General features: G+C 38.2%; 1 protein-coding gene across 1 annotated transcript in view; it reads left to right on the top strand.

Moving 5' to 3' along the window:
• RELN (reelin) overlaps positions 1-13,407 on the top strand; it is a 516,519-nt gene that overhangs the window by 210,274 nt on the left and 292,838 nt on the right. The window contains exon 4 of the mRNA XM_058297120.2: positions 9,622-9,692. Within this exon, the coding sequence (XP_058153103.1) occupies positions 9,622-9,692 (71 nt within the window). The remainder of the gene's footprint in view (positions 1-9,621; positions 9,693-13,407) is intronic.

The raw sequence follows: 13,407 nt of genomic DNA, 5'->3' as shown, positions 1-13,407 counted from the left end.
ATCTTTTTCTTGTTTTAACGTGCATCAGGCTATTTCCCCAACCTAGTTAGAAGGTACTTTAATTTGCTGATGGGAAGGGGGCAAGTAGCTTTGTAAATGAGTTTGATGATCAAATTTACCAAACTCAGACCACCTCTCTCCTTTCCTATGTTCCACTTACTTAGTAACATTTTCTGCAGGGTGGCCTGGCACAGGCATGCTAATATTACACTAGATAAATGTCAGATTGCTGATTAATGAATGCTCTTCCAGCTGTGAATGGGCACGGCACAGTAACATAGCAGACCTCATTGTTCAAGCAACTGAGAAAGGTGAGAAGAGCAGCTCACCACTGCAAGTAAAGCACATTGTCCTTGGTTTAAAAATTAAACAGTATGATTCTTTAGGTTAATCTGTGAGGAATTTGACTCATGAAATAAAGAAATGAAACACTTTAGAACTTAGCCATTGTAACAAGTATATTAAAACTCCTTTTCTTCCTTCCTTGGAAACTGTGTAACAGTGTTGCACATTGGAAGCAAATTGTGACCTAAAAATTTTCTCTTGGATTCCCTCCTGTATCAGGGCACTATGACAGACCACTTATCAGTAGTGATTTTTTTTTCCTTACAAAATATAATTTCTTAACTTTTTAAAATTGAAGTTTATCACTCACACATGAATAGCCATAAACAATAAGTGTATAGTAAAAGTTGTGAACTTACAAAACAAGCATCAGAGCTCCCATACATTACTCCTCCACCAACACCTTGCATTGTTGTGAAACGATTGTTACAAACTGTGAAAGAGCATCTAAACATTACTACTAACTATAGCCAATATCTTACGTTTGGTGTATTTTCCCTCAAACCCACCAGGTTATTGACACTCTGTATTAGTATTACATACTTGTTGTAGTTCAAGAGAGAATGGTCTCATATTTGTTCACTTAACCACAGTCCATCTTCCACTACAGGATTCACTGTGTTATACAGTCTCATGCTTTGTACAATCCATTCAAAGTGTGCACTCAGTGGCTCTCATATTCATCATAGAGTTGTACTGATCATCTCAGTCAATTTTAGAATGTTTTCATTACTCCAAAAGGAAAAATCTCATACCTCTTATCCCCCTATTGTCCTCTTTGAATTAATGAAATAAAAGGATCAAAGACCTAAATATAAAAGCTACAACCATAAAACTCCTAGAAGAAAATGTAGGGAAACATCTTCAAGATCTTGTGGTAGGCAGTGGTTTCTTAAACCTTACACCCAAAGCACGAGCAATGAAAGAAAAAATAGATAAGCAAACAAACACTTTTGTGCATGAAAGTACTCTTTCAAGAAGGTGAAAAGGCAGCCTACTCAATGGGAGAAAATATTTGGAAACCACATATCCGATAAGGGTTTTTTTCTTTCCTTTTTTAAAAAAAATATACTTTTTCATTTTTTAAAAAGATACTTAGATTACATAATGTTACATTAAAAATATAGGGGATTCCCATATGCCCCGCTCCCTAGATCTCACACATTTTCCCACATTAACAACATCCTTCCTTAGTGTGGTACATTTGTTACAATTGATGAACACATTTTGGAGCATTGCCCCTAAATGTGGATTATAGTTTACATTGTAGTTTACACTCTCTCCAGCACAGTTTTTTTAGTTAAGACAAGATATATAATGGCCTGTATCTGTCATTGCAGTATCATTCAGGACAATTCCCAAGTCCCGAAAATGCCCCCATATTACACCTATTTTTCCCTCTCCCTGCCCTCAGAACCTCCAGTTGCCACTGTCTCCACATCAATGATAACAGTTCTTCCATTGCTAGAATCACAATAAGTCTATAGTAGAATAACAATAAGTTTCTTCTAGTCCATCACTCATTCCCCAATCCTGAGGACTCTGGGATGGTGATGCCCACTCCACCTCTAATTGAGAGGGGGCTTAGATGCCATGGGGCAGATGGATGGGCCTATCTTGCTTGCAGTTCCAGATTTTCTCTCTTCCTTGGATGGGCATTGTCCATCATCATCTCCGTGTTCATTGTCCTGGGTGAGTTTAATGAACTGGACTGTAGGTGTTACAAGCTGTTGAGATTCAGGACCTGTCTGGCACATGGACAGCCCAAAGATTTAAGTCTCTTGGACATAAACCTATCCACTCTAGTACTAACTATAGGTTCAAATAGAAGGGGCAGAAGAGCCGTATTTAGGGAAATCGCAACTGAGTCCAACTCTGTCACACTGGGGAGCATAAATTCCAAGGTAAGGTCCACTAACAGGGCAAACTCCTGAGCTCTCTGCCCTGCATATAGTGTCTGGATATCTCTAGAGCCCTCAGGAGACCTGCTATTTGAGGTAGTATGTACTTTGGTACTGATGAGCGTTTGATATCCATGTTATATAAAGAGATCATACAACCCTACAATAAAAAAACAAGCAACCCAATTAAAAAATGGGCAAAAGACTTGAATAGCCATTTCTCCAAAGAAGAAATACAAATGACCTTAAAAAGCACATGAAAAAAAATGTCCAAAATATAATCTTTTATTTCAAGTTTGTAAATAGCAACCATGCATACTATACAGGGTTCTTATACATTGCCCCACCACCAACAGATTACATTGTTGTGACACATTTGTGTCACATTACATTGTGTGACACAATCGAAGAACATTGTGACAATATTACTGCTATCTGTAATCCATAGATATTTGGTATATTTTCTCCATAAGCAAGCATATTATTCACACAGCATATTACTATTGTGTATTTTTGGTAGTTCATGAAAGAAAGTTCTCATATTTGTCATTCAGCACAGGGTTCACTGTATTATATGGTCCCCTGCCTTGGCAGTCCGTCCAAAGTGTAGTGTACTTGCAGTGGCTGTCAGTTTCATCACAGTGTTGTGCTGTCATCAGCTCAGTCTATCTCAGAACGTTTTCATTACTCCAAAAGGAAAAAACCCATACCCCTTTCTACCCTCCCCCCGTTATTGACCCTTAGGATTGATATAGTACCTTATTTGCCATTGCTACAAAAATACTGCAATATTACTGTTAACTGTAGTCTATACGTTACATTAGTTCTATTTTTCCATCTATCTCCATATTCTTAGCACCTTTTAGTAGAGGAACATCCTTGTAGTTGTACTATTAACCGCAATCATCATCCACCACCAAAATCGCTGTTATCCAGTCCCTAGATTATCCTCTAGCTTTCTTTCAGTTGACATTAACCTCCCTAGACTACCCCTTTCAGCTGCATTCACATTTATAAATTGGCAGTGTTAGTTATACTCACTATAAGGTGTTACCAACTCTATCCATTTCCACACATTTTCAGTCCTCCTTGTTAAACATTTTACACACATTCAGCAACCCACTTTCCCAACCCACCTTCTATCTCCTCTAAACCTATTCTCTATAGTTTAACTCCACTAGGGTGATGATGTTTTTAAAATTAACAATTCTTGCCCCTTCAGACACCGATATCTATTTAGATTGAGAGACTTTTAAGTATCTGAAAACTGAGTATATCTTTAAATAATTGCTATTATCTTCAAGTTATGGATGAGGAACCTGATGCCTAGAATGAATAATTATTAAAATAAAAACTCTCCTGGGTTGCTGTGAGCCTGCTCCAGCACAGCACTGCTCCCAGTGTACATGTGCCACACTATTTGGGGAAGAATATCAATGCAGGCTGTATCCATATGTCTCTATATGTGTGTTTGGGTGCACATGCTCATATGCACACACTTAACTTAGCTTGTCCAAAGTCATAAAGCTTGTAAGTGGCAGCTCAGTGTGTCCAAATGCTGGTCTTTCAGGCTCCAGAAACTGTGAGCTTCACCACTGTGCCACAACCCAACTTACGCTTCATTCTTAAATGGTTTGGCAGACAATTGCCCTAGGAATTTAGTTAAACTTAGAATATGACATATTCTTTATAAATTATAACAATAAAAGCTATTTCAAGCACTAAATATGGTGATCATAATGAACTTTCTTCATTTGGGAGCCTCAAATAGAGCTTTTCAAATGATAGATTATAACTGCCCAAAGGGATTTTAAAATTACTTGTATAATAAGGACTCTGGTTGGCCGTAGAGAGCTGTGCATCTCTCAAGAGAATATAAGTACTTATTAGAAACTTGTTTAAGAAATTTGGTCTATTCCCCAGAATGAAGAACAATGAGAATATTTTCTGAACTCTTTTGAAAAATTATTGCTCATTATAGAAAATTAAGTGGAAATAGTACCAACATGATTATTAGAACCACAAATTTGAAGGACCTCCCTCAAAGAAAGGTATAAATTACATAGAAAAACAATTCTAAAAAGGAATAATGCCTGTCACCATACACCATTATTTTCTTTTCTTCTTAAAGGAAAAGAAAAGAAAAATAGATTGCGGGGTGGGTTAAAATTGGAAGACATGACCTCGGGGTCTATTAATTCTGAGTTAGTGTGCTTTTTTATTAATTTTTGTGTGGATACTTTATTCCACACAATATTTGAAATACTGCCTGTAATTCTATAGATAAACCATGAAATTGTTTCATAGCAGGCTTGACATTACTGACATTAATTACACCTTGGGAAGTATGGGGCAGATGTCCCATGGGCAACACTGGAGCTTCTGTTCTTGCTGGTCACCTGAGCTGCTGCACTTTCTTCCAGTGTGGAGGCCACTTAAAATTACTAACCATGGACCTACTAGCCAGGGACCTATACACATTTTTATATTAAATTGTTACCTGAAGGGTTTAAAAGTTTGCAAAGAAAGTGGAGCACCTGCTGGTCATCTCTGCACACGTGTGTGTCTACTGAGTGTCCCTGTCTAGGTTTGGACGTCGGGTGGCTGAGAACGGTGTCTGGTGCTCTTGTGATTGGCAGAGAGCAAGAGAGATGTGAAGGGTCAGGAGGGCTGTTAGGGTCAGTGCTACACAAAGTTAAAAGGGGGGACTGCATTGAGCCGCTTAGAAGCGGAGGGACTCACAGAGCACCTTGAGAGAAGAGGTCAGGAGAAATGGTACTCTTAGGGGCAAACTTCATGGAGTTGCTGGCGAAGTAGTCAAGGTTCCAACTAGAAATAGAAAAGAAATTTGTTTGAAAGAAGGTTAAATAAACTCAGGTATTGTGGTGGGTGGTATAAAGCCATATATTCCCCCAGAAAAACATGTTCTTTAATCCAGGGCAGTCCTGTGGGTGTGAACCCATTGTAAACAGGACCTTTTTTTTTTTTAAATACATGTAGTATTTTTTTTAAAGATTTTATTTATTTTATTTATTTCTCTCCCCTCCCCCCCTCCACCCTGGTTGTCTGTTCTCTGTGTCTATTTGCTGCATCTTCTTTGTCCGCTTCTGTTGTTGTCAGCAGCAAGGGAATCTGTGTTTCTTTTTTGTTGCGTCATCTTGTTGTGTCAGCTCTCCATGTGTGCGGCACCATTCCTGGGCACTCCTTGGGCGTGGGGCTCCGCTACACGGGGGACACCCCAGCATGGCAGGGCACTCCTTGCATGCATCAGCACTGCGCATGGGCCAGCTGCACACGGGTCAAGGAGGCCCAGGGTTTGAACCACGGATCTCCCATGTGGTAGACGGATGCTCTAACCACTGGGCCAAGTCCACCGCCAACAGGACCTTTTGATGAGATTAATTCAGTTAGGGTGTGACCCCACCTCAATCAGGAAGGATCTTAATCCTCTGTCTGCAGCACTTTATAGAAGAATGAAATTTAGGCAGAGCACAAGAAAGCCACAGAAACAAGAAGCTGAAATCAACCTGGAAGAAAAGGGAATGATTAGCAGATGTCATCATGTGCCTTGCCATGTGGCAGAGGAGCCAAGGACTGCTGGCAGCTGGTTTTCAGGAAGAAAGCATCGCCTTGATGATGCCTTGCTTTAAACATTTTCCTAGCCTCAAATCCATGAGTGAATAAATTCCCATTGTTTAACCCAACCCATTTCATGTATTTTCTTTGAGCAATCTAGGAAGCTCAAACAAGTATCGAATGTAGAATTGGATGAGAGAACACAAGCCAGAGGAGGCCTGACTTGAAAGATCAGGCCAGGACAGCAGGTCCTCCCACTGAAGGGGTTGAAAGCAGTGAAGAATCAATGCCACGGGAAAAGCAAGCCTTCCACACTCACATTGCCTGCGTTTGAATCCTGGCTTTACTACCAGTTGTGTGATCTCAGGCAAATCAAGTAATAACTCTAGGGTGCAGGAAAATGGGGGTAATATTACCTGTCTCTAAGGTCATTGTCAAGATTCAATGCATTAAATTATGTAAAGCCCTTACCACAGTGCTAAGCAGGAGATAAATTTCAATTGTGAATAGGTATTATAATAAGAAGAGCCCTGATTCGTATTACTACTTCTACTTTTCACCCAGCACAGTACTTCAGATAAATTGAGTTGAGCACATGGTGTATTGTGCTCCTCAAATCATTTTTTAGATGCTGAGACTTTTCTTCAAACAAAATCACATAATTAGAACATGTAAAGCCCAGTTACTCTAGTTGAATTGATTGGTGCCAGGAGCACTGCCTGCTACCTCTCCCTCTCCACTCTTGACTCCCAGAGGAACTCCTAGTGCACCACTGTGGAGCACATTTTGAAAAGTACTGACGTAGTGGAAAGATAAAAAGCTTGGGTTCAAAGACCTGAAATCAGGCCTGTCTGCTATTAACAGGCTATGTGGCCATCAGCAGACTAATACCCTCTCTGCGCCTCAGTTTTCTCATCCATGGACTAGTTCATTGGTTTTCACACGGTGGTCTCTAAAGCTTCTAGAATTCTAGAGGGGTGCCCCAGGAAGAATTGAGGAATGAATGCTAGGAAGGGTGCTGTTTGAAGAGAGGGAACCCAACAACTCGAAAAGCAAGGCCTGCTCTGTTTTACCTGTTTTACTTCTTGAAATCCGTGATACTTGTCTGAAGAATTAGTACCTCTACTAAAGAAATGTTGGACTAGACGATTTTAAAGGTATTTTAAATTTCAGTTATTCTATAGTTCCTCAGAAGTTTATGAAATTTGGTTTCGTTGAACCAAAGCAGCAGAGGTAAGAATATAAATGAAGGCTGAATTCTGAATCTGAAGAAACGGAGGAAGGAGGGAAACCATGTGGATTATTCACATAGCAATGTGCAGGGACTAAGACAGCTCAGTATCTCACATCCAAAAAAAAAGGCAAACCTTCTGTCACATGAATTTAATGGAGACACTCTGGTACATAGTGGGTATGGGCTGGCACAATGATAGCTAAGTTGGTGCAATAACAAGGTGCGTTATAATAAAAATGTTACATACAAGGAGAAGACTACTAAAATAAAGAACTTTTAAACACTATACATTTTAGGACTTCTCTTTTTTTGTTTTTTTTATTTCTCTCCCTTCCCCCCACCCCAGCCCCCTGTTGTCTGCTCTCTGTGTCCATTCGCTGCATGTTCTTCTTTGTCCGCTTCCGTTGTTGTCAGTGGCATGGGAATCTGTGTGTCTTTTTGTTGCGTCATCTTGTTGTGTCAGCTCTCCGTGTGTGTGGCACCATTCCTGGGCAGGCTGCACTTTCTTTCAAGCTGGGCAGCTCTCCTTACGGGGTGCACTCCTTGCACGTGGGTCTCCCATACCAGGGACACCCCTGCATGGCACAGCACTCCTTGCGCCCATCAGCACTGCGCAAGGGCCAGCTCCACACGGGTCAAGGAGGCCCGGGGTTTGAACTGCGGACCTCCCATGTGGTAGATGGACACCCTAACCACTGGGCCAAGTCCACTTCCCATTAGGACTTTTCTTGACCATTAAGGATTTCAGAAAATATGTCCTTTTCAAAATAAAGGCCAAATGAAAATTCTACATTTATGATCACAGTTTTGCTATTAGGTGTGTGTGAGAACACAGAAGCTCTTGGCTGGATTGAGACTTGAACAATATATTTTGGTACCTAAAGTTATCCATGTTCCCTCTAGACATATGAAACCTGCAGCTTCTTAGGAAGCCTGTAGACCATGTTTATGGCTTAGAGTGACTCTATGTTTAATCCTCTTCATTTTCGGCTTGCTGAATGTAAAGGAAAACATATAAATATATGTCAATATATAAAGAGCAGTAACATCAGTTTGTCATTTCAATGACAATTACTGTGCAATAACAAACACTGACTCCCAAAATAGGCTTCATATACAGTGTGATGTGATGACTGTCCAATGATTTTTCTCTGGAATTATATCTCCCTTCCAACATTCAAAACTCTTATATTGTGCCATTGTGTGTGTGTGTGTGTTAAAGTATAATATTTTCACAGTTTCATTGCTAAAATACATTAGCTTGGAGCAACCTCACTCATTTAACAGGTCAGCATGGCTAAGTTTATCAGATTAGTTTCAGAGAGTTGGGTCCTGGGGCACTAAGACTAGGAGGCAGGGAGGATGGAAATCAGAAAGGTCTGAGGCACAGATGCCAAAGGTACATCTACATGGGAGACAACTGTGCAGAACCCTTGGGATTCAGGTGCCCCACTGACCTCAGCAAGGGAAAAACCGTTGACTGAGTGGTGCAAGTATGGAGGGAAAATGTGGAGGACAAACTTTACCCTCTTGTGACCTAGCCCATCTAAGTAATCCATCTTTGGTAAATGATGGCTAAATCTAACTCATTTTGTTTTGCTTTGTTTTTACCCCCAGAGGATGGCTAAAACTAAAGTAGAGATTTAATGCTAACTTTTTCAGTTATTAAAAAATTTTTTCTATGACTTATTTTCTGAAGTTCCTGAAAGAGGCATGCTTTCTTCTGTTCTAAATTGGTTTAAATAATGTTTTGTGCCAGAAAAATCCTTTTTAAGGGGGAAACGCTTCATACATAAAGCATAAATAATTCTTTCTTTAATAAGACAGTTCCTATTATAGCCATGGAATAACAAATCTGCTGCAAGGATGTTATTTTTTCACTGATCCATGTGCACAGCTCTGATTAGAGGAGGTAAAAGATGCACATCTCCTTTAATGGTGAATTAGACTCAATTGGGGGGGGTAGGTGTATTTTATTCTGACAGATTTTGTTATTATGAAAGCTATGAATAGCCTTCTTTTTTTGAAGATACCTTTTAAAAATGTAATTCTCTGTCTCAACTCCCCATGTGCTACAGTGACTCTTGGTTTCAGAAATAAAGTGCCTGAAGAGCATCTTTTTCTAGTACTTATATCTTTATTGCTCCACAAAGCATTATTTATCAAGGTCTCCTGAAGAAGAAGTTTCAATAAACCTTTCTTCCATACTTTTTTCTATACAGGCTTTGCTCATGCCTGCTGTTTTTGGAGGAAACCCACAAATGTTACTTTATTTTTAAATAGTAAAGCTAGAAGAAAATACTGAACCCATTTACGAAGTGTTAATAGACTTATATAAAAGTGTATAGAAGTATAGACGTTTTTCTCATCCATGTATATATTTCTTGACTTAAGCTTTGACTCTATTGTTCATTTACATCATTGTTCAGATGAACTGCATTTTTAAAAATCGTATTCACACAATAAAGTTTAAGAATAGATTTTTTTCTTAAGTTTAAGAAAACCTTGTTTGAGTTATCAAACTTATTACAAGATTTGGATTAATCCTTCTCTATTCATTTCCAGGGCTACAGCAACACACAGAGGCCAGGTTATTTTCAAAGATGCTTTAGCCCAGCAGTTGTGTGAACAAGGAGGTAAGAGACACAGTTGACTGTTATTGATGTGTTGATTGGGTCAGAATTATTCATGGTACATCCTACTGTTCTATGCACTAAATAAGCATTTCATTAGTATTCCTTGATCATAACTCTTTTCAAATGGAATTATTGACTCCTTAATGTCCCTAATAACTATTTGTTTAGTAATTTTAATAAAGTTTGTAGACTTCTAAAAATACTAAATATGAAAAAAAACAAATCAAGATAAAATTTTTCCTCTTTTCATCATTTTTTCTAATGAATTACTTGTAGTTATGCTGAAAATATAAATGTTGGTAGTAATTAGTATTCTTCAAAAACACTTCTGCCTAATTTACAAATTAAATATCTTGTCAACTGTTGACAGTATTTGTATTTATGGCTTTTAAGATTTGATCATGCTGTACATGATCATGTGTGCAATACCTACATGCTTGTTTCCACTGTGTGCATGGCTAATTTCATACTTGTGGGTGGAGATAGTATCATTTTATATTAAAATTCTTATAATATCATATAGGTAGGGCAGGGGCTCAGTAAAGAGTAAGTGGCTTCTGCTTTGTGACTGCCTCATACATACCCAAACTCTTGCCCATATCAAATTTTCACACGTGTGTGCTCACAAACATATGAAAAGTTGAAAACCAGGATCTATGCCCCTATGTAAATTTGTTCCCTTACCCTTTGAACTTCCACCTGACTTTGCTTGTGTCTCCATTGTAGCGATGACTTCTAAACACTGGTGGATGACACTCTGGAGAGTGAGCTTCTCTCAAGTATAGGGACTCTTCCTTAGGGATCTTTAGTTTCCCAGGGTATGACATAGTGCCTGGCATATAACAACCATTCACAAAGTGTTAACAGACTTGTATAGAAGTTTGTCTCATCCATATATATTCCTTGATTTAAGCATCAACCATACAACCATTCCTTGATTTATGTATCTGCTGATGAATACATTTGAAGCCATTCTTTGTAAATTCCATGGCATGTTCATTGATCATCAGATGTATATTATCACTTTTTATTTAGAATGATATTTTGGGGAAATTTGTAAACTTAAGAATTACATTATTGAATTTAATGGAGATTTATACACATTCTCCCTCTGCTAAAGAATATAATGGGATTAGGTGAGAAACGTGGGAAATTTTTATTGGTTTTTTGAAAGTCCTAAGAAAACCTTTGTTATTAATATATGTATCAATATGGTTTATCTAAATAACATGATACTTGATGATTATTATTGGCATACTTCTAATTAGTTACATTGATAACTTTTGAGTTACAGAACCCCATTCTAATGATAGATTCAAACATGTTATCAGTATTATTGTGCTAAATAAATGTTTCTTCTGTGACCTTTGAGAAAGCTAATATTAAAATATGGTAGCCTTGTTCGTAGGCTCAAAAATTCTATCATAATGTAAATCTTTTTATAGACTATGAAAATGTTCACATTACTGATAATAATGGGGGACCATTAGAGTTAACATTAACATCCTGAAAAACGCATAGTGTCAAAAAAGAGATAGCTAATTTTATTAACTTTCATCATTTCCTAAAATCTAATTTCTTTATAGCCTCAGAATTTTGAGTCTTTTTCTATTGTATATGAATGGCTGGGACTGGGTAAATGAAAAGAAAAATGAAAAGAAAAAGCTAAGAAAAATCAGTGGGGGAAAAAAATACTCAAGTTTTAAAGAAGTCTTATATATATTATTACTGCACTTGGACATGATTTACATGATGGTAGATTTAGATGTTATTAAAAGTGTTTATAACCCAGGGCCAAAAGGAAAACAATGAACCTTTCAATAATACCTAATCAATTGAAATCATATCAATCCATTCAAGACAGCATGAAAAATAAGATAACAAGAGTGATGCCTTCCTGCTGTCATGAAATAATAAAAGGAATAATTGGTGCTCTACAATATGTATTTATTTTGGTCCCATATACTTTTAACTAAAACATTAATTATATCCCCAAATAAAATAACAGTTTTAATATGCAATAACTTGCTATGCATAGAAGGGGGAATACCTAACATATTTATTGGAGAAAAATGGCAACCACTATATACCACAACCTAGTGGCTTTTAATTAGAGTATACTCAATATGTTTGTCAGTTTTAATTATCAATTTAAACAAATGAGATCTTGTTTTGTGAAGCTTGCTGACAATTATTAATAAGAGACTATATTACTGGCTAAGTATTTTGAAAAAATTAAAAGAATTAGGAAACATCCTAGTGATGGGTTAAAGGGACACTGTAATACTGATCACTTTCCTGAAAGGACATTCATTAGAAGTCTTTATTATGCAAATATTTATCCAGTGCCTGCAAGGCTGGTCCCAGCTCACAGGGGTAAATGTGTATATCAAAGCAAAAAAAAGACCAGTTTGATGCTCCCCATGAACTCCGGGGCTAGGGTATAATGACAGGTGAATGGTTCAATGAAGTAACTAGATTACCTGGGTGTGTTAGGAAGGGCATACCAGGGAGCCAGTCCTGAAGAGTTTAAGAGAAAAGAACAGGAGAGTCTATCCATCTCCTCCTTCCCATACCCACTCTCCACCTTAGATCAGTCCCCACCACTCACTTTGGGGATTGCTCAAGAGCCTTCTGCCCAGTTTTCCTACCCCTCTTCCTTGGTGCTCTGTACATGGCTTCAAAATGAGCTTTCTAAAATAGAAATATCTTATCATTTCCCTGCTTAAAACCCTTCACTAATTTATTTTCAGAGTAAAATCCTTTCTGATCTACCATGGTATACAAGGAAAACCCTTTATACCTCTTCCACTTCTTTCTCGTCATTGTCTCTTCTCCACCCTAAAATTCCCTGAATGTACCTCACTCTTTCACGCCAGTGTTATTTGCACGCTAGGCCCTCCCTGATTTTTTCTGGACTAACCTTTTACATTTTCTTCATCTGCCTAACTCACCTGTAAGACCCATTAGGCATTAACTTTTCTTAAAGAAACATCTCTGATCCTTGGTGTGGGGTCTCTAGTACTAAGGACAAGTGGGTCCTGGTGATCTCATATGTGGTGACACAGCTCCCTGGACATAGCCGTTAGGCACAGTAATAAAATAAATGGAAACACTTTCAGCACTGGTATATGCCAGCAGCACTCATTTCATGTTCACAGCAACCCACTTTAAACATGAGAAAACAAAGGCACATGAGACTAAGTAACCTGCTAAGGCTCACACAACTAGAAGTGGGCAGAGCTGGGTTTGGAGCCCAGATAATTTGGCAGCATAGTCCATGGTATTAAGTTATAGTCCCTTTCAAAGAAAGCACTTATTTGAGTTAATTCATTTGACAAAAATTTATTGCATGTTGTAATAAGAACATTATCACATCGCATTGGAATTGTCTATGCACTTCCCTTGTCTGCCACTAGATATAAGCTCCTGCAGGGAAGGGACTGTGCTTTTTATTACCCAGTCACTAAAGCCTTGCAGAATATCTGGTTCATAGTATGCACCAAATAAATGTTTACTGAATGAATAAATGTACAAATGAAGTAAAATGGTCTGAAAAGTATAGGAAGGAGTAAACTACCCAGCAATTCATTATGGCTAAGGTGGCTGGGGAGTTAAGTGGAGCAGATCCCAAAGTGTCTTCTGTTACATGCTCAGGGGCTTAAACAATATTCTGCAGGCCATGGGAAGCAAGAGAACGTCATGAACAAACTGG

This window comes from Dasypus novemcinctus, chromosome 5 (genome assembly GCF_030445035.2).
Source record: "Dasypus novemcinctus isolate mDasNov1 chromosome 5, mDasNov1.1.hap2, whole genome shotgun sequence".
In the NCBI taxonomy this organism is placed as follows: Eukaryota; Metazoa; Chordata; class Mammalia; order Cingulata; family Dasypodidae; genus Dasypus; species Dasypus novemcinctus.
The sequence above is the reverse complement of the archived record's forward strand: the minus strand, read 5'-3'. Positions and strand labels throughout refer to the sequence as shown.